The sequence below is a fragment of the Anas platyrhynchos genome, chromosome 19 (genome assembly GCF_047663525.1).
Source record: "Anas platyrhynchos isolate ZD024472 breed Pekin duck chromosome 19, IASCAAS_PekinDuck_T2T, whole genome shotgun sequence".
In the NCBI taxonomy this organism is placed as follows: domain Eukaryota; kingdom Metazoa; phylum Chordata; class Aves; order Anseriformes; family Anatidae; genus Anas; species Anas platyrhynchos.
Window position 1 is genome coordinate 12,272,559 of NC_092605.1, and position 27,134 is coordinate 12,299,692.

At 45.7% G+C, this 27,134-nt stretch overlaps 3 protein-coding genes across 9 annotated transcripts; 2 read left to right on the forward strand and 1 right to left on the reverse strand.

Moving 5' to 3' along the window:
• Window positions 1–8,171: 8,171 nt before the first annotated feature.
• Window positions 8,172–15,452, forward strand: TMEM220 (transmembrane protein 220). 6 transcript variants are annotated; one of them, XM_038165321.2, is made up of 7 exons: window positions 8,175–8,376; window positions 8,553–8,582; window positions 9,477–9,537; window positions 11,468–11,591; window positions 11,950–12,009; window positions 12,801–12,937; window positions 13,459–15,452. In XM_038165321.2, exons 1-6 carry the CDS (start codon window positions 8,290–8,292, stop codon window positions 12,931–12,933), a joined length of 495 nt encoding a protein of 164 aa, XP_038021249.1. In that variant the 5' UTR covers window positions 8,175–8,289; the 3' UTR covers window positions 12,934–12,937; window positions 13,459–15,452. The 6 variants fall into 6 exon arrangements, with proteins under 6 accessions (XP_038021250.1, XP_071881923.1, XP_038021249.1 ...); XM_072025821.1 differs by having other exon boundaries at window positions 13,464–15,452; XM_027471326.3 differs by having other exon boundaries at window positions 13,567–15,452.
• Window positions 13,418–16,362, reverse strand: ADPRM (ADP-ribose/CDP-alcohol diphosphatase, manganese dependent). Of its 2 annotated transcripts, XM_027471325.3 has the most exons (4): window positions 15,798–16,362; window positions 15,235–15,351; window positions 14,455–14,746; window positions 13,418–13,638 (listed from the first exon to the last, which is right to left on the reverse strand). In XM_027471325.3, the coding sequence occupies exons 1-3, from the start codon at window positions 16,360–16,362 to the stop codon at window positions 14,460–14,462; spliced, it is 969 nt and encodes a 322-aa protein (XP_027327126.1). In that variant the 3' UTR covers window positions 13,418–13,638; window positions 14,455–14,459. The 2 variants fall into 2 exon arrangements, with proteins under 2 accessions (XP_027327126.1, XP_038021248.1); XM_038165320.2 differs by having other exon boundaries at window positions 13,418–14,746.
• On the forward strand, window positions 16,319–26,932 carry SCO1 (synthesis of cytochrome C oxidase 1). Its single transcript, XM_027471690.3, is given in 7 exon segments — window positions 16,319–16,406; window positions 16,409–16,629; window positions 16,775–16,865; window positions 20,693–20,890; window positions 21,833–21,925; window positions 22,039–22,154; window positions 25,990–26,932. Coding segments are annotated over 7 exon segments (936 nt in total). The 3' UTR covers window positions 26,119–26,932.
• The last annotated feature ends 202 nt before the right edge of the window (window positions 26,933–27,134 follow it).

Here is a 27,134-nt window from a genome sequence, read left to right on the forward strand (position 1 = left end):
TCGCCGCCGCCGGGCCCTTGCTCCGCACGGCCGGGGGGCGCTCGGCGATGCCTCTTGCACGCCCCCCTTCTGCGCCCCGCTCTGCCTTCCGCCCCCCGCGGGTGGCAGCGCCCGGCCTGCGGTGTGGGTCTCCAGGAGGCCCCTGCCCCATCTCCAGCATCCTGCTCTGCATCCCTTCTGCTTTCTCTGGCAGTGAAGCATTGCCCGCTCCCTTTGCCGTAAGCCCCTTTGGGGCCACTGTGTTTTTTTCAGGAGCCCTGTGCCGTGCTGTGGTCCCAATGTGATGGCACGTCCCACTGTTTGACCGCAATGGCCTCCTTGACCAGGGGTACCCAAATGTCATATTTCCCATCTTCCTGCCTCAATGAGGCCCCCTGAGGGATGGCAGTTTGTCCAACCAATTTGGTAACATTTCTCGTCTTCACCCATGAGTAGCGCTTGCACAAGCAGCTACTTGCAAATTTGTCTTTTCATTTCTTACCTGAAACATCTTCCCTAACCACTGCAGAGTGTAACTTCCTCCTGTGTTTTCCAGAATAGCCAGGGCATCAACCCCTTTTACCACCGCCATTATCATCATCATCATTTTATTTCCTCCATTAGGTACTGTTTGTTCCAGCACATTGCCTCTGCCTGGTTTCTGATCCTACCTCTAGCTCCAGCAAACTTACAGCCTTAGGGACAGCACATGACAGGGACTAGAGGAGTGAAATGGGTCTAAAGGGATGTGGACTCTCTTTCTAGCCCACCACATATTGTGGAGGAGACTCTTCACCTACAACAGTCCTTGTGTCCTTATCAGTATCACAGAAATAATTCTGACCTCCTTTATGAATTGAGATCCACTGATGAAAGAGCTGGTTCTGACCACCTCCTATTTCTGCTCTGTCCTCCATCTGCTGCAAGGACAGCAGAGTCTGCTTCCTCCTCGCCACAGATACCACTTCTCTTCACCTGGGCAAATGCTTGAGTGCACACCTCATGCACTCAGGTCCAAATCCAAGTGACCTGTTTGCTGGGTTTGATCTTAGGCTGCAACCCTTTGCCGTCCTACCTGGCAGCTGCTTCCTCTGAAGCCATCACTCACTCTTTCAAAGCTGCATGTACAGTCTGTCCCCTCCACTGCTTTGGAGGGATAGGAGTGGGAAGCACTTACACCCAGAGCTGCCCACAGGAACTGGTCTTCCTAAACACAGTTTGCTTGGGTACAGCTGGTGGCAATGGTCAGTAATGGCCCTCAGCCAAATTTGCAACAGAGGTCACAGACCCCACTGCATACAGCAGCACAAACACTCACCTCCAGGGAAAGGTGTGCCCTTATCCTCTTCTCCATTATTCTCAGAGGGAACACCTTAACTCTGGCAGAGTAGTATCCCAGCCCTATACCTCTGCCTACCCAATGTCAGGGAACACCTAGGAGGAGTTGCAGGAGTTGAGCTTAATGCAGCGTGAGGGCAATGGCCTCAGCAGCAAGGGCCCAGACCTCGGCAAGGCAAGCAGGGCAGGTCCTGTGACGGTAACCGGATTCAGCCAAGACACCAGACTACTAGGCAAGACTACCATGACGAGGCAGATTTAAGGATAAACTGGGAAGTCAATTTCACAGATCAAGGTCTGGCTCAGTGAGGACATGGGAAGGCATGGACATGGCAGCAATGCAGCTGCAACATGGATCAGGTGGGGCCCAAAGTAAAAACCTTGGCTAAAAGAAACACAGAATCACAGAATCATCTAGGTTGGAAGACACCTCCAAGATCACCTAGTCCAACCTCTGGCCTAACACTAACCAGTCCTCCACTAAACCATATCACTAAGCTCTACATCTAAACGTCTTTTAAAGACCTCCAAGGATGGACTCAACCACTTCCCTGGTAGCCCATTCCAATGCCTAATAGACTAATCCCCACCTCACTACAGCCTCTTTTAAGGTACCCGTAGAGCATGATAAGGTTGCCCCTGAGCCTCCTCTTCTCCAGGCTGAACAAGCCCAGCTCCCTCAGCCGCTCCTCATAAGCCATTCTCCAGACCCCTCACCAGCTTCGTCGCCCTTCTCTGGACTCACTCAAGCACCTCGATGTCCTTCTTGTAGCAAGGGGCCCAAAACTGAACACAGTACTCGAGGTGCGGCCTCACCAGAGCTGAACACAGGGGGACAGTCACTTCCCTAGACCTGCTGGCCACACTGCTTCTTATACAAGCCAGGATGCTGTTGACTTTCTTGGCCACCTGAGCACACTGCTGGCTCATATTCAGCTGACTGTCCACCATCACTCCCAGGTCCTTCTCTGCCTGGCAGCTCTCCAACCACTCATCTCCCAGCCTGTAGCTCTTGGGGTTGTTGCACCCCAGGTGCAGGACCCAGCACTTGGCCTTGTTAAACTTCATGTAGTTGACCTCAGCCCATCGGTGCAGCCTATCCAGATCCTCCTGCAGAGCCTTCCTAACCTCGAGCAGATCAACACACGCACCTAACTTGGTGTCATGTGCAAACTTACTGAGGGTGCACTCGATCCTCTCATCCAGATCATCGATAAAGATATTAAAGAGGACTGACCCTAGTACTGAGCCCTGGGGGACTCCACTAATGACCGGCCTCCAACTGGATTTGACTCCATTCACCACAACTCTTTGGGCCCGGCTACCCAGCCATTTTTTAACCCAACGAAGCGTTGGGTTAACAGCACCTCAAACAGTGAGCACAAAGGATGCAGGAAAGGTCTCTCCACTCTACTGTGAACCCCTTCAAATATAAGCCCATGGGGACCCAGGCTGTGACTGTGCACAACCTGTAAGACTCTGAGCAAGGGATGTCATGTGGGAATGGGGTAGGTGTTGCTGCCTAAACATGAGCCAGAAGCCAGGCCTTGCTCTGATAAAAGAAGAAAAGCGGTTGCTATATCAATTTCCTCTCCTGTTTTTTTTTAATTGTGACTCACTGAAAATAAACATGGTGAAGCACTTTAAAATAACCTTTAATTATCCCTCAAGCATTTCTGTTGCACAGTTTAGCCAAGGCACTGTGATTCTGCCCATTTTGCTTTCCCAAAGTCTTTTACTCATGAGCCCAGAGAGCTTTTCTTTCAGCCTTCCCTCCAATAATCCAAGCCAAGAGCAGCCAGTTTCTTGAGGAGAATGCTGTGAGAAACGGTGTCAAAAGCTTTACTGAAATCAAGGTAGACCACATCCACAGCCTTTCCCTCATCCACAAAGTGCGTCAGTTTATCATAGAAGGAGATCAGGTTCGTCAAGCAGGACCTGCCTTCCATAAACCCATGCTGACTGGACCTGATCACCTGGTTGCCCTGCAAGTGCCAGATGATGACACTCAAGATAATCTGCTCCACGAGCTTCCCTGGCACTTTCCTGGGAAAAAGAGAAGACCCCCACCAGAGGCTTCTTTCAGCATTGTTTCAAAGTGCTCTAAGGCCAGATGATATTTCTTAAACAGCTTGCTTTTGTCACCAGAGTAGCCTTAAATGCAGAGTTACATGCTTAAGAGGGGCATATGCAGTCCAGCCCCTGGTGCTGAGACATCTTCCCCTAATTGTACTACCTTTCTTTCTCTTTCCCCTCCTGCTTAACTTTCCTCTTCTGCCCTAGTAAGAGTTCAAGACCAAAGCTGACATCTTACAAGCCACAATAAAGAAACATAGTGCCTACTGGCAAACACTGTCAGAAGCTGACACCTGGCTTCCATCTCTACTTCATGCCACCTGCATGTGGTACAGTTAGGTAAAATCATACTGTTTATCTTATTTTGCCCTGCAGATTTGAGAGGATCAACAACACCTGTCCTGACAGATGTTTGGGATAACTGTTCTTAAAGACCTCCAGTGATGGAGATTGCACCACCCCCAGCAATCTGTTATGGCATGCTACTGTCCCAGCATAACATTATCTGAAAGCCTAACTTAAGCTTTTTTTGTCTGAGCTAAAATCCCTTATATCCCTTCCTGTTCTCTACAGCCATGCAAGACAAGTAATTCCCTTCTTTGAAATGACCTCTTAGGCACATATTTCCCTTCCCTTCATTCAGGCTTTCTCTACATACTGCACCAACCCAATTCTTTCAGCCTTTCTTCATGTTTTCTGTGCCTCCCAGCATCCTCACTGCCCTCCTTTGACCTTCTACTGTTGACTCACCTTTTTTTTTTTTTTTTTTCAAATATAGTGTACCTAGCTAGACACATTACTCCAGCTTATCCTGCTTATACACTCCAGGGTGGCATTTGCCTTTTCCGTTAGTGGTGTCGATTGTGTGACAAAAACACCAAAAATCCTGTTTTGAAAAGACTCTAACTCCAGAGAAGAGCAAGGTCTGGGGGGACATAAACAGAGGACTGAATCCAGCCTGAGGCCTGCACCTGTCCCACACCAGGAGGCCCACTGTGCCCACTGTGCCCAGCAACGAGGGAAGGTGACTGACGGGGTCAGGACTGGTGTAATGATGCAATTGGAGGTGTTTGTGCGGTGTTTTGTTGCAAACTGTATATAAGCTGAGCCAAATTTTAATGGTTACCTCTCCTTTCCCTAATGGAGGAGCAATCTCATGATCACAATTAAACTTTATTGAAACCTTTGTAAATCTGCCCTTGGATCCTGTTTCCTCCTCAGCAATGAAACATCCCAAGTGAGCTTTGTGACAAGTGACATCTCTGGTGCAGGTTCTTGGGCAGCAACATGGCTCTCCCAGTATCACAGCTTGGTTGTTGGGTCCATCCCTCCAGCACTCTCATCTGAAAACTTCTGTCCTTTAGATATGGGGTTCCCTAACTAAAGATTAGCTGAAGTTTCTGCCAAGCAGACTCCAAAGAGGCATAAGGATGTTTCATCTAATAAGAATGATTCATCTAATATTGAGGAACGAATTTTCAATTAGCTCAAATTATATTCAAGGATACTAAATGCTCTTGGCCTCCCTCTTATGGGAGAAAGACGTATTACTGGAGGCTCCCTTCAGGCAGAGATAAGTCTCTTCTGCCTGCGGAGGTGGGGGGAGTTCTAGTGGCTTGTCATTGTAGCTAAAGCTTTAAAGTGAACAAGCCTCAATTTATTTTTTGCAGTAAATACACAAACCACTAGAAATCCGTTACATTTCTAAAATACAAACTACAGCACGATTGCTTTTGAATTAGAGCAGCAAAGAATAAAACAGATTGAGATGAAACAGTTTGCAAGTTGATCCCCTCTTCCCTACCCTATCAAGAGAAGGATCTTTTGCCTTCTGTTGCTCATGTCACTGAACTTTGCTAGCTTACAGGGACACCTCCATGCAGACCCTTCCAAGTGCTCAGGAGATGCTGCTATCTGCCAGCTCAGCAGCCCCTTCCCTCTCTGCCCCCCTTTCTTCTTGATGGTCTTGCCCGTGGCAGTGAGGCAGCACAGCTGAGCTGATCTCAGACCTCACTGTTACTTGATAAGGAGACAGAGGTCTTGGCCTACCCCAGCCCACTCCATGCACCAGCCTGACTCTGCCTGGCTCGCTGTTTCTCTGCCCTCCACCCTGTCTCCCTGCCTTTCTCTCACAGCTGCTCTCCAGAAGCCACCGTCTCCTCTCTGCACTCAAGCCCAGCAGCTACAAAACGGCAAGCAGCAGTTCTCCACCTGGCTCAGCCATGGCCCATCGATCAGGTGGGCTATAAAGGTTGTGGGAATATAAATGTTGTTTTTGAAGAGTTACATTGTATAGAAGGAAGGAATATGGCAGACGACCTTGTAAAATGCAGACAACCAGACTCCTTAGGACAATTAGGTAAAAATCACGGTGTTAAGTCAAGTCAGATAAGTGAAGAAACATTACCACTTCAAACAGTAAAAATGGCAAAAGGAAATTGAAATTTAACAGGCCAGCTACTGAAGGCCATGCATTGTTTGTGAAGCATCAGATAGATTGTGAACCTGGATTACCCACTCAGTGAGGAAACAGGGGAGGGTCCTGTCATCAAAAAGTATATAAACTGTGTTTTGGAACTAGTAGAGGCGCTCTCTCCTGCTTGTGGAGCGCCAGCCATTGCAATCGTGAATAAATTACTACTTCACTGAGATCCTCGCCTGAGCCTAAGTTATTGGCTACGGAGTGTTTCTCACAAGGTGTGTGCAGTAACTTGTAACAGGACAAAGGAATCAGTCAGAGTTCATCACAGCTGAGATTTCTTTTTGCAAGACCAGCTAATATGGTTGGAGGAAATGGACAGAAATTCACACCTTTTTTTCCCACCTGAAAAGAGTGGTGTGCCTGAAAACCATCTCTACCTTTATTTTTCTATCATATAAATTGCTCTAACAAAAGACATACTCTGTCTTATATTAATCTCTCTTATTCTTACTAACACCACTATAATTTCTTATCCAGCTAAAAGGCCTTGACATTTCTGTTTTCTAGCCTGATACACCTTCTTTCCATTAGGTGAGGGGAATGGACTGAAGATCTGGAGGCAGAGGTTGCACCACAAAGAAAATCATGACCACATGCCTTCTGGTGAAGTCTCGTGTCCTTAAAAAGATGAACCAGTCATACAGTGTAGTTCCTGGTGCCTCACCAAGGGAATGCAGCTACCTGGGGACCTACTGAAAAATTGCAGGGACATTTTGCCTGTTGCTCTTGCAAATCCACACTTCAAGCTGGGTTTGGTAAGAGGAGAACAAAATATACGTATCCTGTTGGATTGTAGTCCTCCAGCTTTTCTAAGCATTGGTACTCCTTTCCCAGAATGCTTAATAGGAAAGTTTTAAGGGCACCAGTAGAGAGCAGTTTAATTTTTCTGAGCTTCAGGATGGGAGTGTGAATCAATTTAAATATTTAGAGGGATTTAGTTATATTGGACATGGCCCACTGTTATGCCTGCAGCTGCCAGCAATTGTCTAATATACAGAATAACACAATTATTATGAGCCATAAAGCCTACTCAGTGGAGCTGTAACAATGGCAGCCATTTACAAAGAGGGCTCTTACTTCTCTGACATTCTCCACAGTAATTTCATTTCTCATAACCCGCTCAAGGGAAGAGATGGTTACAAATAACAGGACAAGGTGAACATTAATTCCCTCCACAAATGTATTCATGTGTCTTCCACATAACAGTTCAGTGAGAACTAATTCTGCGTGGGGCTGAATGCTGCTACTGAAACCAGTGGGAGAAATAATCTGGCAGATACTCAGCTTTGGTAGATGGACACAGTAGATATATTTCTTAAGAATCCCCTTTCATTTTGTAAATAATTGTCACTTTGGGTGATAAATGATCAGGAAATGATGAGGAAGTACTGTTTTTTCTGAGTATATCCCTTTTGTTGTCCAGACAATACAAAAAGACTGGATGTCTTCTTAAATATAAAATGAATCCTAGACTATAGGGTCGTTACAAAAACAGTGATTTAAATCCCAATCTCCTGGCTGGAAAAAAAAAAAAAAAAAGCCTCCTTTTATCCCTCACTTGCTATTCCTCTCGTATACCCGTGGTTCTTCAAGATCATCAAATTTCCAATCTGTGATACCTAGAGCTGTCTCCGTTCATGGCTTTTGGAAAAGACAAGATGCCTGTGAGAAGCTCACTGGGAATGACATCCTTCTCTTCTGTGATGCCAGCTGTCAGCAGGCTTAGTTATTTCTACAGTAGCCAAAAAAAAAAAAAAAAAAATCCTGTTTCAGATACCTGCCACCAAGATTAATATACGTGAATCTTTCTTCCCAGTAGGCTCTGCAGGCAAACACAGACGTGGCTGTGGCTGAGCCAGAGATGGGCATAGCTACAGCATAGCTCAGGCAGGGACTGCAGGGCTGCAGGGCCCCTCTTGAAGGATTTATGCTTTTGCATAGCTACTTAGAAGTCTTACTGTATAGGTTTTTCATGTTTATTTCATGGGGCGAAGATCTAATTTTCTTCCATATACGAGTTTTTCAGAAACATGGCCGTGATGGTGTGAAGGAATGTCTGAACATCTCTAGCCCAACATGTCACTTGAAGCAGGATTATCACCAACAGCAGATCAGGGGAGCAAGCCTCAGAAACCTCCAAAGCCAGAGATTGCACAGCCTGTCTGGCGACCTGTGGCAGGCTGCACGACCCTCCTGGTGGGGACAGAGGTCAACACCTTCCAAGCCCAACCACTTGTGCCCCCTGCCCTTTGGTATATCATCTGACTCTCGCGAGCAGAGAACGCCCCCGCACCTCTCCTCTGGCCGTCCCCTTAGGGCGGCCGCAGCCAGCCCAGCGGGCGGGCCCGGGGCGGTGAACGCGCGGCTTCAGCGGCCGTCCGTCTGCAAGCGGTAGGCGGAGGCTGGCGCCGGTCATGGCGCGCGGTAGCTTGGCGGGGCGGCTGTGGCAGCTTTGCAACCTGTTTATGGCCACTTTCTTCGGGCTGGCGGCTGCCGTGCAGGTGAGGGCAGTGGGCGAGGGCCTGGGGCTGCCCTAGGCCTCGGTGGGCCCGGGCACTGGTGCGACCCGAGGCAGGCTGGGGTCCCCACACTCTGCTCCCTGCCCTGTCCCGCCTGCCGAGCCCGGCCCAGCCCGCACAGAGGGTGCAGAGGCTCAGCCTGCGTTTTCTCGCTGCAGGTGAACGACCCCGACGCCGGGCTGTGGGTGGTGAGTAGGGGCTGGAGCGTGACGCAGGGCGGAAGGTAGGTGCTGTGCTCTGCGGGGCTGTCTGCTTGGGGTTGAGGCTCTGCCCCCAGCGTGCAGAGCACCAAACCTCTGATTCCCCCCTGCCTGGGCTCTAGGCCTCCTGACCTTGTCACCACCAGGTCTCCGTCATCACCTGTGCTTGCCTTAGCTCACCTTCTGTCACCACTGACCTCAGCAGGGACCCTTGAGTCTCAGAAGAAACCTAAAGAAAATTCGCACCTCTCTGCCCACTCCTGTCATTCTCAGGCATGGGAACAGCCACCAGTGGCCTTGGATCAGTATGAGCAAGGCTTTGAGCTGCAGGGGCCCGGGGGGGTCTCTCTGTACTGTCAGGAGCCACTGGGTAGGTGGGGATAGTCCCTGTCTTCTCCATGTCCATGCACGGCCGGTACATCCCTTGTGCAGATGAGCCCAGCTGATAGTGGCGGGGTTGGGATGTGGCAGCAGAGGCTGCTTCTGCTCCCACCCAGCACAGGCAGAGGTCATGGCGCAGGGGAATGTTTCTTACAGGGACTCTCCCTGGGGACCACACTGCAGCTCAGGGCTGGTGCAGCGGGCTGATTGGGCAGCAAGAGCTTAGGTAAGCCTGAAGCCAAGGCACAAGGACTGGTGCTCAGCTGACTGTCTCACAGCTGTGCTGTGCAAGGATTTGGGTGGTGAGTAAGGAAGCGCTGGCTTGCTGCTGCACTCAGAAGAGCACTAGCAGTACCAGGGCATGCCAGAGGGACAGAGTTGTATGGCTGTTCTGTGCATCTGGCAAACTGCTGTAGAAAAGAAGTGCTGGTATGGGTGACTGCTTCTGTTTCCTTACCCTCAAAAATTTTGCTGTTGAGTATACTTGTGTTTCATTAACAGGTTATCTACTTGGTGCCAGCTGCTCTTACACTGCTTGTTGGCCTTAACCCCTCAGTAACAGGTATAGTATTGGTGTGTAAAACAGAATCTCTACTCAAATTTTGCCTCCAGAAAGTTTGTTTTCATTGAGTCACGGATTAAGATCAGGCTGCATGGAAACATGTCCTACTGCATTTTTTGAGGGCAGAAAGCTGTGGTACCTGCTTCTACAAAAGTTGGTCTTTGCTTTAGTACTTGTAGTTGAACTTGCTGCAAGCAAACCCAGGAGGCCTGCATAAAGGCCTGCTTCTTCGACTGCACCCTGGTTTAAGCAGTCATGGAATAAGTGGAGCACATAGAGCACAAGTCTGGGAGCACGTTCTGAACCTGTCTCTGATGTTGACCCTAGCACATAGTCTAATCAACATGGCTTTCCTGTTCTAAAGCTGTGTTTTTGCTTATCTATCTCATATAAAAGAAATTAAGCTCAGCGCAATGGTTTGAAAGAGCTAAAGGTCTTGTTTAGTATCACGCATTAGCTGTAATACAGCTGCTCCAAAGAGAGGAAGGGCAGTGGTGGGGACTTGCAGTCCATGCTATGACTGACTTTCCAACATTGCATGCTGAGGGCTAACACCATATGATATGTTGAAAGAACTGGTCAGATCAGATTTGGTCCAGGACTCCAGAAAATTCATTTGTGTGTGCGTTTTAATCCATTGGAGATAATTTTAAAATGACCACTCTTGATATACAAAAAGTGACTGTGTTTTAGCTGGGTGAATACTTAATCTGGACAAACTAAAACCATACTTATACCAGAAAGGAAAATCCTCAAGAGTACATGTTATTGTCACAAACCACACTCTTACACTATCTCACCATTCTAGGTACCTTAGGCACACAAAGTGGCAGCATTCATAAAACCAAAACCCATCTATGATGTTGAATATTTCAGAGGAGGTCTATTTGTATGGTAGGTGTAGCCTCAACATAATGGCATTTGGCTGATCAAGAGAATCTGCAAATTAAACTTACAAATTTGTTACTTGCACCATGATTTCTAAGAAATAAATATTAAAATAGCACAATTGTGTAATTTGACATTTATGTAAATTTGACAAGTGATATTTATCATTCATGTCCATGGAAGATTCCGATTCAGCCTCTGCAGAGATGCAGTAAGTTCAGTTTACTGTAGGATCAGTTACGAAGTTAGGTCATACCAAGTTCATGAATTTTGGCAGCCCATCATCTTTAATGCTTTCCTGGAGAGGTCAATGACTAGGAAAGGCTACTTTTTACTTTGTGGTGTTTGCTGTTGACATTGTTGGGAACAGATGAAGCACTGCCTGTATCATTTGCTCACCTCTCTGCCATGAGCTCTTGGGGATGAACATGGTAAACCATAAAAATCTGTGGGTCCGTTCAGATTTTTCACATCTCTTTTTCTGTCTTTAAAACATCAGTCCCCAGCCCACAGGCAGAGATGTCAATGTTTGTCGTGATCACTGGTGAAAGGTTAGATAGAGGCTTATCAGGGAATGTGAAGGACGGAGCTCCCTGCATTGTGGTGGTAGCTCACTGGTGCTGCTAAGGGTTGGGAATCACTCCCTGGTGCCTTGGATCCTCTGGGAACGTGGTTTGCACTCGAGAAGGGGCATTCCTTTTGCTTAAGCAAACTTCCATTTGTAATCTGCCATGTCATCTTCTGTGCATATTGAATGCTGGAGCCTGCTTTGTTTGCTAGTGTGATTAAGAAACTGTTTTCTTTGATGCACTGCTGCCAAGAGGTTTCATTCCTAGGAAAACAAGACCCAAGCCCACTAGCATACAATTCCAACAGCACTTTCTAGAAGGTTTCCCTGGTCATAAAGATGCTGGTATTAATTCTGTCTTCCTACCTGAGATGTATGTGCTTGTTGCAGGTATCTGTTTTTCAGCAGCTCAGTTGTTTTTCAGTTCACTTCAAACTATGCTGCAGTTCCTGCCAGCCTATTTTTTTTCCTCAGAAAACGCGGTTTGGAGAAGTCTCTGTGACCTTCATTCTGCTGGTTGTATTTTTGGAACCATTGCCTTGGCTTGTTCTTTGGTTGCGTACACTCAGGGCAACATTTTGCATGAAGAGGAAGGCAGGTATGTAGTGAATTTTCCCTGCACAAATTTGGTGTGCCAGGCCATCTTCTTCTGGTGGGTCACTTTGATAAGCTCAACTGAGCTGTTGCAATGATGGTGTCAGTCCAGGGGAATCAACCTAAGGAGAAAGGATCACAGAGTTACAAAACAGCAATTTGTTGGACAAAAGAACTGAAAGGTGAATCCTACCCGACTGAGGTAGCAAGATTTAATTGTGGGGGCAGTTCTGGCTTTTCAAAGACACAAAGGGAGACAGCCCGTACTTCATCTATTTTTTTTGGAGGAAAGTTGTATTTTTCACAAGCAAGCAGGTGTTTGCATTATTTTCTGATCTCTCTCTTTTTTTTTTTTTTTTAAGAGAGTTATGTGGTCTGGTGATTATTACAATATGGATGAGTCTTTGTCGCAGTTCAGCAAAGTAAGTTTTTCTTAATCCACTTGAACATTCATATTTAGTGACTTCTTGAAAACATGTAGGTGATTTTGGCTGCTTGTTTTTCTATTTCATATTACTGTCTAAACCTTTATCCTGAGTACAGTAGTATTTGGTGCTGTGGCGTGTAGGATCCTGCACAGGTAGAAGTCTGAAGGGGGATGGGGGCGTGGTGGAAAAGAAAGCTTAACAAAACATTTTTTCCTGATGTTTCTGCCATAGTGGGCAGGAGACATAATCCATTTTTGTAAAAGGACAGCATGTTCTTTCTGTGAAACAGGCTAGTGAACATGAGCTAATGAAACTGCCAGTGAAAGCTGCAAAACCGTTTCTGCTCCCAATTTACAGAACTTTCCAGTGGGGGTTTGTATACCATGGTCTGCTGTATACTCCCAGTCCAGGCAGGGATGCAGGCAGAGCTTTCTCCACTGAGCTCTATGGAGAACTGTGCTACAGCAGTTTTACGAAAGTAATTCCTGTTGGGAGCGTGAAAAATCTCAATCTGCCAAACAGTGCTTTGTGCTGGCAAAATGTATACTGTGCTCTGGGCAGAGTGCTTTTTTTCACCTGGTTTATATAGTCGGAGAAAGTGGCAGAAAAACTTTCTGCTGGCACATGGTACATCTCCAGTGAAGGGCTCTATGGGACTCTGCTGACGCAACTACAGTAGCTACGTTACAGCAGCCAAAGGCCCTCTGCTGTCTTTAGCCAACCACAGCAACATGAGTGGTGGCAGTCAGATTTTAAATAGCACCGTTGCATTTGCTTCATTTTAGGAATCCATTGGGTGGAATTCATCTGACTGCTGCAGTCTTGGTTGTTCTCTTCCCCTTTGTTTCGTGGCTGTACATTTATATAAACAAAGAGATACGAGAATCTTGGCCAACACACTGTAAAACTGTGATTTAATCAGGTGGGAAAATGTACATAAATATTCTGACCTTAGTGCCTCTGCTTTTTGGTTCTTAATGAAAGGTTAGTATCAGTTTGATAGGACCCAGGAATGCCTTGCTGCTTCTGACAGTATAGCTTAGTGTTTGTCAATAGGCACCAGAAATAAATGGAAGAACATCATCAATTATTGTAATTATTGTTCAACCTGCTTCTTCATGTTTTCAAAGCACTGTTGACCTAATATGTGTTCCAATGTTAATTATTCAAAATATTCTGGTCCCTGGTCCACGCTCTCCTCCCATGTTGTACTTTGGGAAAGCTACTGTTCAGTAACATAAGGGAAAAGTATACCAATCCCTTTGTTTCAATGACTTTTTACAGCTGTAAAACTTCCAAGTTATCCATCTGGATAGTCCACTGAGATTCTCTGAAAGATTAAGCAGTCTGTATTTCTGTTCCTACACTAAAATCTTATGTGTAAAATCAATATATCTAAATCAATGTTTTTATTATCTTTATTTGTGATTATTGTTTTGACAGAGTAGTAAATCATATTTTTCTAAAGAAAATCCAGTGAAAACTTCTTTATTTCTGTGAGACGCATGCTTGACTGCCACCAGCAGACATAGTTACTGTCACAACTTGCAGAATTTCTGGTCCTGGAAAGCAGAACCCATGCAGCAACCCAGAGACGGTAACCGTGCTCCATCATCACTAATCCTGGAGAAGAAAGCACAGGTGAGTATGCTGGACACTAAAGCTGGCAGGGTGTGAGCCAGCATGGGTTCAGATGCAGCACAACACCATGCTTTAAGTCATCCCAAGTCAGGGCTTGTTAGGTTGATACAGCTGCAGGCTAACATGGCTGGGCACACGTAGATCCCAGCTGGTGTATTGTGTATCTGCAGCATTACATGATGCCATAGTCTTCCTGCTTTAATTTATATTATTTTTATTTTTAAGCTTGGGCCTCCCTGTGCTGTGTTCTGACATAGCATAGATGGTGTCCATTTTTCTTGAGCTTTTATTTTTTGAAAATTACTTGAGCTTTTTGAAGCAATGTTAAGACCGCCTCATTAGGCTACAGGGTGGACTTTTCTACTAGACTCAAGACATAAAAATGTAAACACTTCTACACAGGTACAATTTTGCATGCTTTAAATCTGACACATATAAATTTAAAAAAAAAAAAAATCAAAAACAAAACACCAGCCAACTAGTGAGTTTTTTTTTTTCTTCCCCCTTCCCCCACAGTTGAGTAACAATCTGTTCAAGATTGGGTAGTTCAATTCAACATTCTGCATTCAAATATATTTATTTCAAACACAGTTACTGGCCTTCTCTATTTTCCAAGCAGAAACTAAGTCTGGTTTCTTACAGAAGTATAATTTTTAGAATTCTGTATCTGAGAAAAAAACGTAAGTTAAAGCTGTAAGGATCAGCTGTGTAGATCTTTCTACAAGCAAAGAATATGCTGGATCCTATACTTTTTAGTCCGACTATTTCCTGAAGAACAATTTATATATGTATGCTTACCATTTTTAGAAATACATAACTCTATCTGAAATTCTGCCCCTTCCCTTTAATACCATTTTATCATCATAGACATAAATAGTTCCAAAGGCATTGCTTTCTGGTGGAGTTTCAATAATCCCCTCCAAAGTCAGATGATGAACACCATGTGAGTCTAAACAATAGCCACCATCATGCAGGTGTCCTGCAAGAAAGCAGACGACGCACTGATGAGAGTGTATGACAGAAAGCGCATCTTCGTAATTCCAGGCTAAGCAAACTTTGTCTGAAGCATCTGGATGAATGGGCAGATGACCTGCAGATGAGAGGGAAAGAAGAGTTACATGAAGCACATAACAATTGTCAGTGCAGACCCCTCAATCTTTTGGGATTCTCTATAAAAGCAACAGAATCACTTTGGTTTACAGTCCAGGGAAAATCAGAGCATCTATAGAGCTCTAGTATTTCATTTCTTTCAAATATTTTTCATTTTCTTATTTATGTAGCATCTAAATATCAGAATATTAAGTCTCCTCTCAGCGATTCTAAGTGATACTACGAGATCACTTCTGGTTTGTCACTCAATCTAAATGAGTATGTTTAACATACCAAACTCTGCCTCCAGACAAGCCGCTTTCATTGGCGGGAAATTCAGACTTCTACCTGTACCCTACAAGCTCACCTGAGTGTGAGACAGGGTAGCTGTTCTCCAAGTTCACAGGTTACATACATACCTATGGTATTATGTGTTTTCCTCAGTTAACTTCCAACTGTTTTTGACTTATACCCTCCATATCCACCTACCCATAGCTACAACTTTTTCTTGGTTTTCATCAGAGAACTTGAGAACTTCATCGAACCAGTCCAGCTGGGTTTGGCTAAATCCTCCATTAAACTCTACAAACTGAGGTTCTTTGAGCCCTGCAATGAAGAAGAATGTTAGGCAAACGTGCATACACCCACTGTAACTTCCTTATTTACTTTTACTTATGTAAATCTACTAGAAATGGTTTATTCTTAGAGCTTCCTTTTTGTACATCTCAGATCAGAACTGCAGCCTCCTCGGACAGACGAGAGAAAACAGTTACTGTTGGGGTGGGGGTTTGCCATATTGCACGCACAGCATTTCCACTTGTGTCCCTGCATGCTGTCGCGGCTGGGATGGCCTCCGCTCGACACGGCCGCAGCACCCGCGCCAACAGGTGCCTTCCGTGCCGGTGCCGCAGGACACGCGACACATCAACCCACCTAAAAAGCCCCAGAGCGGCACGACAGCCAGGGGGACGCGCCTGCATACGCCCGGCTCGCTCCCGGTTGGACCCGGGGACAGGCGCCAGCCCCCCGAGCGCCGCCCCGGCGGGACCTGCCTGCCGGGCTGTTGAGGTTCTCGTTGGGGTTCCTCTCCCTCAGCCGCCGCAAGGACTCCCGGTGGCTGGGGCTGGCCGGGTCCCTGCCCAGCACGCTCAGGTCGTAGCCGTCGAGCAGGACGAAGCGGAGGCGCGGCGCCGGGCTGAAGTGGTAGGCATGGCAGTCCCCGGGCGGCCCGGCGGGCGGCCCGGCGGCGGGGGCGGGGGCGGGGCGGCTGTTGAGGCCGCTACTCGCCAGGCGGTCCCGGCAGAAGTTGTAGAGCTCGTGGTTGCCCCAGGCGTGGTGCACCGGCACCGGCAGCCTCCGCAGCGCCGCCAGCACCCGCTCCAGAGCGCCCTCGGCCGCGCCGCGCCGCGCGTTGACGCCGTCGATGCAGTCGCCCAGCTGCACCACGAAGGCGAGCGGCGGCTGCTCGGCTGCCCACGCCTCCACGGCGGCCCGCAGCAGGCGGAGGCTGTGCCGGTAGTACCGCCGCCGGCGCCCCCAGAAGTCGCAGCCGTCCTCCTCGTCTGCGTACTGGATGTCCGCGACCACCCCGAAGGAAACGCGCGGCGCCGCCTCCATCGCGGCCGCCGGAGCCGGAAGGGGAACGGGAAGGGGAGGGACGGGGCGGGCGGCAGCATGGCGGTGGCTCTCCGCTGCTGGCGACTCTCGCAGCGCTGGCGCCTCCCGGCCGGCGCCAGTTTCGCGGACCTGGCCTGGGGCCGGCCGCTGAGCGGCCAGGCGGCGCCGCTGCCGGCCCGCGGGGCTCTCCCCGTGCCCGTGCCCGGCAGCCGCTCCTTGTCCCGCCTGCCGCCGGGGAGCGGCCAGCGGGCGGCCCCGCAGAGGAGGGTGAGTGGGGGCCCCGCGACCAGCGGGCGGGGGGCGCGGGCAGGATCCCCCGGAAGAGCCCCCGCTTCTCCCGGCCTCGGCTCCGCGCTCCTCCCCCCCCCGCCGGGGCTAGGGGACAAGGCACTAAAAAGCTTTTTTTCAGTAGCTGGTGTCCTGGCGGTCGCTGGTGGCCACCTTCATCGTGTGCGGAGGGCTGCTGGTGGCTATGAAAAAGATGAAGAAAACGAAGGAGGAGAGTGAGTGTTTGCACAGCCTGGTGATGTCCCCGCAGGGTGGGCGGTTGTGTTGTGCTGTTTCTTGCCTTTTTCCAAATTGTTTCTGTTTCGGGCAAAAGAGCATTAAACTGATTCTACTCATTGCAGTATCCAGCTGTAGTTAAATCTGAAGTACTTCTATACCATAGGCTCATAGGACGGTTTGCGTTGGAAGGCACCTCAAAGATCACCTAGTTCCAACCCCCCTGCCATGGGCAGGGACTCTATGAGGTTGTTCAGGGCCTCATCCAATGTTGTCTTGAACACCTCCAGGGATGGGATATCCACAACTTCTCCAGGCAACCTGTTCCAGTGCCTCACCACCCTCTGAGCGAAGAATTTTCTCCTAGCCTTTAAGCTAAATCTCCCTTCTTTTAGTTTAAAACCATTCCCGCTTGTCCTGTCAATATCTGGTTGAGCAAAGAGTCACTCTCCAGCTTTTTTATAAGCCCCCTTCTGGAACAACTGGAAAGTTGTGATGAGGTCACCCCGGAGCCTTTTCTTCTGCAGAATGAACAGCCCCAGCTCTCTCAGCCTTTCTTCATAGAAGTGTTCCAGCCCCTTGATCATCTTTGTGGCCCTCCTCTGGACCCATTCTAAAAGCCCCACATCCTTCTTGTGCTGGGCGCCCCAGACCTGGATGCAGTGCTCCAAGTGGGGCTTCACCAGGGCAGAGCAGAGGTAAAATCACCTCCCTCCCCTGCTGCCCACCCCTCTGTTGATGCAGCCCAGGATGCAGTTGGCCTTCTGGGCTGCAAGCATGGACTGCCAGCTCGTGTCAAGCCTTTCATCCATCCTTCTCTGAAGGGCTGATCTCAGTGAGTTCTTCTTCCAGTCTGTGCTCTTGCAGCTCCTTGAACTTGGAATTGTTGAACCTCATTAGTTTCATGTGGGCCAACTTCTCTGGCCTGTCCATGTCCCTTTGGATGGCATTCCTTCTTTCTGTTGCATCAACTGCACCACTCAGCTTGGTGTCATCTGCAAACTTGCTGAGAGTGCACTCGATCCCACTGTCTGTGTCACTGATGAAGATATTAAACAGTACCGGTCCCAGGACAGACCCCTGAGGGACACCACTCGTCACTGGCCTCCACCTGGACATAGAGCCATTGACCACCACTGTCTGGGTGTGACCTTCAAGCCAACTCCTTATCCACTGAGTGGTCCACCCATAAAATCCATTTCTCTCCAATCTGGAGACCAGGATGTCATGAGGGACCATGTGAAAGGCCTTGCAGAAGTCCAGGTAGACCGGTCGTCCTTTGTCAACTGATGCAGTCACTCCATTGTAGAAAGCCACCGGACTGGTCAGGCACATTTACCCTTGGTGAAGCCATGCTGGCTGTCTCAGACTACCTCTTTGTCTTATATATGCGTCAACACTGCTTCCAGGAGAATGTTTTCCATGATCTTGCCAGGCAGAGGTGAGGCTTACTGGTCAGTAGTTCCTCAGGTCCTCCTTTCTACCCTTTTTAAAAAAGGGAGCGATGTTTCTCTTTCCAGTCAACAGGGACTTCATCTGAATGCCAGGACTTTTCAAATAGGTGGTCTCCAACCTGCTCTTCACTTACAGTGGGCAGGACTTTGCTCCCCCAGCCTCCATCTATGGGTTCAGGAAAATGAATGACATGGGAAGCCTGACTGGCAGTGAAGACTGAGGCAAAGAAGTTGCTGAGTACTTCAGCCTTCTCCAAGTCTGTCACTACCAGTTCACTCTTCTCATCCATCAGAGGGGGTACACTCTCCTTGGCCTTTCTTTTCTGAGCAATGTACCTACAGAATCCCTTGCTGTTATTCTTTGCATCCCTTGCCAAGCTCTGTTCCATCTGTGCCTTGGCTTTCCTGATCCCATCCTTGCATATCTGGACCGCATCCCTGTACTCTTCCCAGGCCACATGTCCCTGCTTCCACTGCCTGTGGATTTTCTTCTTGCACCTCAGTTTGACCAGCAGGTCCTTGCTCAGCCGTCCCAGTTGTCTGCCCTCTTTTTTATGCAGGGGGATGGAGAATTCTTGTGCTCTAAGGAAAACATCCTTAAAGAGTCTCCAGCTCTGCTCAGCTCCTTTGTCCCTAAGGACAGTGTTCCAGGGGATCTCAGCTACTAGGTCTTTAAACAGCTTGAAGTTTGCTCTTTGGAAGTTCAGGGCCCTGACTTTGCTCTTTGCCAGGTCTGTATTCCTCAAGATCGCAAACTCAACCAGGGCATGGTCACTGCGGCTCAGACTGCCTCCAGTCTTGACCTCTTTAATGAGCTCTTCCATGTTGGTGAGCACCAGGTAAAGTAACGCTTCTCCTCAGGTTGGTTTGTCTGGTACCTGGATGTTATCCTCAACACACTCCAAGAATCTTCTGGATTGCTCACAGCCTGCTGTGTAGTTTTCCCAGCAGACATCCAAGTGTTTGAAGTCCCCCGTCAGGATGAGAGCGTGTGAGTGTGATGCTTCTTATAGTTGAAGCAAGAATACCTTGTCCACAGGCTTCCCTTGATCAGGTGGTCTGTGGTAGACCCCAACCACAAGCTGTCTTTTATTGGTGCGGTCCTTAACTCTCACCCATAAGCTCTCAACCTGTCTGTGGCTGTTTCTCAAAGGCAACTCTTCCCAATCAATTCCTTCCCTGGTGTACAGGGCAACACCCCCTCCCTTCCTTCCCTGTCTATCCCTTCTTAAGAGCTTGTAGCCCTCTATTCAAATGTTCCAATTATGTGATCCATCCCACCATGTTGATAGTGATAGTAATCAGGTGATAGTAATCAGGTCATATTTGTCTAATTGTACCATGGTTTCCAGTTCCTCTTGCTTGTTTCCTATGATGCGTGCATTGGTGTAGAGGCATTTCAGCTGGGCAATCAGTCGTATTGCGTTTCTAGAACCCTCCCTGATTGCAGTGGGACAGTTCACAAGTGTGTGTTTCCCTGCCATTACTTAGGGTAATAGTGTTCTCAGGTATGCTTTCTTTGCTCAGAGCTGCATCCCCTTCCCTCACCACATCTAGTTTAAAGCCCTCCTGATAAGCCCAGCCAGCTTACTGCCCAGAACTCTCTTGCCCCTCCTGGACAGCTGTGCCCCATCCAGCATCAGCATGCCTGATCCCCCAAAAGCATTTAGAATCCAAAACCTTGGGCATGGCACCAGTCTCTCAGCCAAAATGAGAAAAAAATTGAAATATTTTAAAATTGAAAATAGAAAAATTAAAGACTAAGTATTTAAAAAAATCTTATATATGCTTTTGCTATTACTATTTACATTTACTTACACGCTACTGAGAGCACACCATGCATAAAAACACAAAGGGGAGAGGAGAAACTTGTCTGTTGTCACAGGCACAGAGGGGGACACGGGGTTTCCTGGGCACCTTGGTTTTTAAGTCCATGACTTCTGCATGTGTTTCCCTATTCTGCAGTAACTGCTTATGTTTTTATTTTTATTTTTAATTTTTTTTTTCATGTTCATTGAAACTCAGAGAGAGCACAACTTTAAGGATATATTGAATTTGTGAAGGATGACAGTTTTTCTATTTCATACCAACTCAGGCCAAGTACCTGTCCATCTCAAGTACCTTTGATGATAATATGACAATCGGATGATGATTTTATGAGATTAGAGATTATTACATTTCAAACGAAGTTATCTCTGGCTAAATTTGGTACAGGACTTTGTCTACAATCAGACACACTGCTTGGAAGTCTTGTCTGTGTTGGACTTGTACACAGATTTCTCACCTGACTCCTGATGGTGTCAGAGACTCTCCTGTGGGTGGGGACAGGGATTGTGGCATGAAAATTCAAGATCTCTTGTTGTTTTCTGTAGAGCTGGAGAAAGAACGAAACCGAGGCATTGGGAAACCGCTGCTGGGAGGGCCCTTCTCACTTGTAAACCATGAGGGACAGCCCAAGACCAACAAGGACTACCTCGGCCAGTGGGTGCTGATCTACTTTGGCTTCACACACTGCCCTGACATCTGCCCTGATGAACTTGAGAAAATGATTGAAGTGGTAGATGAAATTGGTATGTGAATTCAGTTTGCAGAGCAATCTTTTTTATAGGAGGCTAAGGTTTATTGTGGTAAAATGTTACATGTGGTAATAAGTGATGATCCTCTTTACAAAATGCTAATTAATATTCAGTAGTTGAATTAATTGCTCATTGATAAATAAATCAATCTTCCAGCCACTAGATTCTGATGTTTAGAGCATGACAGCACTGACCTCTCTGGAACAGAGAATTTCTATTTAATAAAATATGACAGTGGTGGGCTACAGTGGAGGAGGTTACAATGCCATTGTAGACTGCATTTGTGCCAAGAGGTTGTAGGTATATTAGGCACTTTTTTCCTCTATTTTATTAATTCTGGTAACAAAGCTTTCTGAGTGTCTTTTCTGAAAATGATTGTACTGTGAAACAGGTTGGGGGAGGGGTATGTGGAAGAGATGTTTTTTCAGCCTATGCTCTCCGAAGAGTTGCACAAAAGGGATACTAGGAACCAAGCAGGTGACAGGGTTGACTAAAATGTAGAAAATATATAAGAAGGTATGAGTGGAAAATGAGGGAAAGATCCTGAATTGTGTCTTCATCTGGGCTCTTGTTTCATCATCACAGATGTGCTTTCAACCACTGGGCCTTCATCTCTCTACTTTGCACTGGCATTTCCTGCATCAGAGCCAATTTGTCATTTGTCCTAAGCAGGGCACACTGTCCAGCTAGGAGAGCTGGAAGTGTAGCTGCACCCAGCACAAGCAGAGAGTGTTGGTTTTCATGGCATTTTTTTTTTTCTGACAGAGTTTGTATTATATAAATTAATTTACACAAAATGGCCTTTTTACTTTGCCACTTAGGATGGACTTGAGTGGATGTTATGGTAACTTGCCTGTGACCTTGTTTGAAGGAAGAAAAGGAAACAACTTTTAGCTTGCTAGGAAAAATTGTAATTGTTAATGTGTCTGATTACAGATAGAATTCCATCTTTGCCTAATCTGACCCCACTCTTCATCACCATTGATCCTGAGAGGGACAATGAAGAAGCCATCGCCAGATATGTTAAAGGTACCGTTTTTTTTCCTACATTGATATCTTATAACGTAATAAAGAGTACTGAAAAGGAGAATCTTGAGAGGATTATTTTCACTGAAGTTTCTAAACATCTTCTTTCTCCGTAGAATTTTCTTCAAAGCTGATTGGATTGACTGGTAGCAAAGCACAAATTGACCAAGTGGCCAAAGCTTACCGTGTGTATTACAGTGAAGGTCCCAAAGATGAAGACAACGATTACATAGTGAGTAAATATAGGGTGTTTACCTAATGAACGATTTTGATTAAGAACAGGATAAAGATTTTAAACAAAAGACAGCTGTTGTAGTCTTGCTGAAGCCCTCTGTGACAGAGGCCTGTTGCATCTATGTGTTCAGTTTTAGATGTCTCAGTCAGAATTGAGGCTCCCTCTTTACAGACTTAGAACCTCACTGAAATACAGTTCTAAAAGCACACGGTCCAATTGCTTCGTGCAGAATACCATACAAGCTACCAAGTCTGGTGACGAACTGAACCTTTTTTCATCCTGTAACATTTTTGTCTGGCTGTTTTCCCATGTGCTCCAAAGTGAAAATGGAACTGGGGAGTTATGGCAATAGGAAGAGGAAGAAATGAGAGGAAAGTGAGTAACAACTTACTCCCTGCCAAACTGAGACCAAGAAGCAGGGTTTTCCTGGCATGACACTTGGATGATGCAAAGTCTGCCTGCAGATAATGTGGGAATCTTCCTCCTGTGTCAAATGACCTGGAAGAGAAAGCATGTTAATGCTAAATTTAGTGGGAGTCAATTACATAGAGTGATAGTGGGAAAAGGGAAACTGAAGTTTATGTAAAACTAAACTTGGGTAGTCAAAATCTTACTTTTTGGAAGTGAATGGGACTGGTTATAGGGGCTCTGAGTTACTGCCAAGGCCTTCTGCACCTGCCACATCCTGAGCAGACTGGAAGAGTGAAGTAGGTTCAAGTGATGTGACAGGTGAGGATACATATTACATGATCATGTTTTCCTTACAAGAACTGAAAGGCATCAGAGAAAACAAAAAACAGATTCTAAAGGAAAAGTGATGTTTTTCGTTGAAATGAGCAGGTGTGAAGTGGAATCCCTTGCTGCAGATGCAACTGGTAGAAGTTTATATGAGCCCCCAAGGAGACTTGATTATTCTTTGTAAAAAAAAATAAATGAAATGGATGTAATTTATGCTTCACTGAGGAAGAGCTAGAAATGTGAGCTAGAAATGTTTGGAAACTGTTTAGAAACATTTTTTTTGTCTGTGCTGATTTTATACTCTTCTTTAAAACAACCATTTTTTGCCACTATTTGAGGTAGGATGCTAAGGCAGGTTGTTTTGGGTCTGATCCAGTAATACTATTCTTACTCTGGTTTAAAACTACCTGACTGCAGCAAATAAATTATGTATGTGGACAAAAAAGCTGGTGGAACAAAAAAAGTGATGCATAGAAATAAAAAGTAAAAGCAACACATAATCTCAGTAAAGAGAAGAGAGTCAGGGTGGTAATAGGCACCAATCTGGGTTACTAAGAAGGGTGTGAAGTGGGACATTAAGAACTGGCTTTCACTTATGGGCAGCTCAGAAGCTGCAGAAGTCTGTGTCTTAAGATACTATATTTGTATGGAAGGAGGAACTCAGTGGGGAAATTTAACACCATTTTTAATCAATCTACTGTCTGTCTGAAGATACTGCCTAAAACAGACTTATAAAACATGGTTGGTGGGGATATAAGAATGCGTTCTAGAAGGATTGGCAAAAGATGTGTACTCAGAAGAGGGAAAAAATCTGTAGAATCTGACATTAAATGAGTAAATAAAATTTGTGAAAAGTTGGAAAGAAGCCACAAAAGCTGAAGGAGGTCTTCTGTTTATGAATTAAACCACACATAAATTCTCACAAACCACTCCTAGTCTTAAGCATGATCATAGTGGGGAAGTACAGGAATCTCACCAAAGAAAATAGCTATATTAGATGAGAGCAGCTTCAAGGGAGGCTGGAGGGGGAGACAAAAGAGAAGAACGTGACTAGAGATATAACAAATTATGAGGAAGTTTTCATGGTCCAGAGGGAACAGAGCTACGGTGTGCTATGGTTGTGCTAAGTACCTGGGAGCCTTGTGAATGTGTGAATAGCAGAAGAGGACATTGAGGAAGAAAGGACCATGAACTGGGAGCAGGAGAGCAGCCTAAGAGCTTGAGTCGGGTGTGGTGCCATGGAGGAATGGTATGCACTTGTCTCTACTACAGGTTTTGTCATAGGCTTCTGCTTTTGATATAGGCAGTGAGCTCTCTATATTTATTGCAGGAAGGCCAGAGGATGCAGGTCTCTCTGAAACAAAATGGAAAGAAGATAACAGTAATAGCAGATCTGGGAGGGAGAGCTTGAGTCTGTTTATGTGTTTACCTGTGACTTATCCAAGCGATTATTACTCTGTATTTTCTTTCATTAAAGATGGATTTTTTTGTACATTCTGTCTTGCAAGGACTGGTCTTGCCAGTCAGCGACTAAGAATGATGATACTTGTGGAGCGAGCACTGTGTCCTCTGCATGCTGCTGGGAGGTGGGGAAGAGGTCCAGTGCAGCCAATTATTCTCTGCTTGTTTTTACTTGAGAAGAATATTGAGATGAATATTTAAGAAGTATGTTTTCTAAGTATCTATTTACATTGTTCAAGTATTATTTGAATATTACTAGTTCCTATCTAATAATTTCAATTTTATAAGTTTTAATGCCAGAGTATCTGATTTTGTTTTTTATTCAGTTTAGAAGATTGCATTTAAAATCAGACGATGACCTCATGTACATTCACACAGTGGTAATGGGGCAGACTTCAGGCACAGCTTGGAAAAATAGTGATCTTTCGCACATGAACAGCATGCCCTCCTGACTGTACTTATCTTCCAAAAGCCGGGGAGTTCAGATGCTCTGAGCAGGCTACCTGTATTTTTTTTTTTTTGTTAGTTTCCAGTTGAAGGGCTATAGGATCTGAATTATGATTCAGATTCATTTTAAAAGGTCCTGCTACTTGATTTTATCTTAAACTTGTCAATAAAACTTTAAGAACCATTACTTTGATGACAGAAATGCTACCAAATTTAACATGCCCTTTTAGCTTCTTATGCTGTAAATACCCACAGAATTTCTTGATTTCAAACACAGACATGCCCTTAGTACATGAGTATATCTCATATATAGTGAGATATGTAAGTATATAGTGAGTATATCTCATATATTATGTAGTCACTGGTGCAATCACAGATACATGGCCTCTGTTTTCAGTATGTTGTCTTTACTCATAAAGATGCTGTCGTAGGTGCAGACCATATTTTTGGTGGTGTATTTAAGGTACTTAAAATGGAATTGCTTTTTATATAAATCAAATTGGAATAACTCAAGCATTCAAACAACAGTTACTTTTAAATTGGGGGGAGGGTGGGGCGGGCAGGGTAGCTACATGTATTTCAAATTCTTTCCTGCTATCTCTGCTCAGACTTCTTGTGATGTTTGCAGTTACGATCACATGGAGACAGTAGAGGGAGCCCCCTACCAGCTCATGGTATTTATTTGTGTATCAGCTCCACTGTCTGTAACTCCTGTATCCTGGTGATGCTCTCTGTCCTTTTGTTTGCACTGACAGTGAACTTGCTTGAATGAAGTATCTCCTACAAGCAGTAGGAAGCCTGAATTGTGGGGATTGTGGAACATTAAGAGAAGTAGAAGGAAACTGGGAAAAGTGAGGGGGAAAGACCACTAGACTGAACCTTCCTCATGTTTTCCCTAGCCCTGTCTGTGCTGAAGGAAGGGTGCCTGCAGCTTAGGGAAGATTTTCCTGTATACAGTATTCTTTCATGCGTCTTGAGTATGCATCTAGTTTTCTCCATTTATTTTGTTAGGTAGAACAACAAAATGTGACCAAAGTGATGCTAAGGCTTTCTTTATCTTACAATAGCTTGCTGGCAAGAAGTTGTGTCAGACAGCTAATTGAAAGGCTGAATGGGGTATTGTTACTGCTGACTTTGAAAGATGTGCAGGATCTTTTTTACTAAACAGCGATGTGCTTTGTTGCAGGTGGATCACACAATAATAATGTATCTCCTTGGGCCAGATGGTGAATTTGTGGACTATTATGGACAGAATAAGAGGAGCACTGAGATTTCTGCTTCTATTGCTGCACACATGAGAAAATACAGATCATAAAATACAAAGTCTTCAAAGATTGATGTTGACATCAGCTGTAGATTTGGCTTGAATTGGGAATTGTATTCAGTGTTCTCTCAGAAGTATAGAAGTGTAATATTCTCTCACTATACATGCCTCCTTTCTTCCAAATAAGAAAGGCAACAGCACTCCTGCAAAATACCATTATCAAAAATCTGTATACAGCCTCCCTCATGGGTATTATTTGCAGGGAGATCTGGGGTACAGAATGAAATTCAGGACTTCTTGGAAACAATCTTGGGAGCAAAAGAGAAAACATTTCATTTCTGAAGAACACCTGTATCGCTTGTAGAATTAGTTGGTATCTCTTGACCAGACATCTGCAAAAGATGGTTACGTGATGAAAAGCCATGTGGGTCATTGCAACATCAGAGGACCTTTGCCTTTTTTCCTGCAATGTTTTGTTTTCTGGGAGAGACACTTACAATATTGTAAAGAGAGAGTCCTTTATATAGGCTGAGAAGTTGAAGAGCGTTGAAAACATCAGCAGCTTCGATGTATGGGATCAGCCTTGTAATGTGCCCTATCTTCCTCATTTGAATGCAGAAATGAAATATATATATTTTTTTCTTGGTGTTTTCTCCAAGCAAACACTGGTAACTTCTACAGAAATGAATAATGGGTTGCAAACAGATTTTTCTCTTGATCTAAATAATTTTATGCATACTCAGCCTGATTGCTTTTTGTTGAAATGAAGTGAAGAGGTGACAGGCATCTGTATCCATTCATAGGACCATCAAACAGATACATTTTATGCAGTACATCATTTGAAAATAAAGATTGCTTTATAGAATTATTGCTTTCTCAGCTTTGCAGGAATCACCTTCCAGTAGAGGAAAGAGTGACTGTAGTGTAAGTCTGGTATTCTTCTGCATACAGGGACAACATTAGAAGAGACCAGAGCCTGTATCACCTGTTTTTTTAGTGCTAGAGGGGTTTATGCAAAAAAGGGTCTTATTTCCAGGGTGATTGTGAGGTGTCTGTTTTCCTGTTTT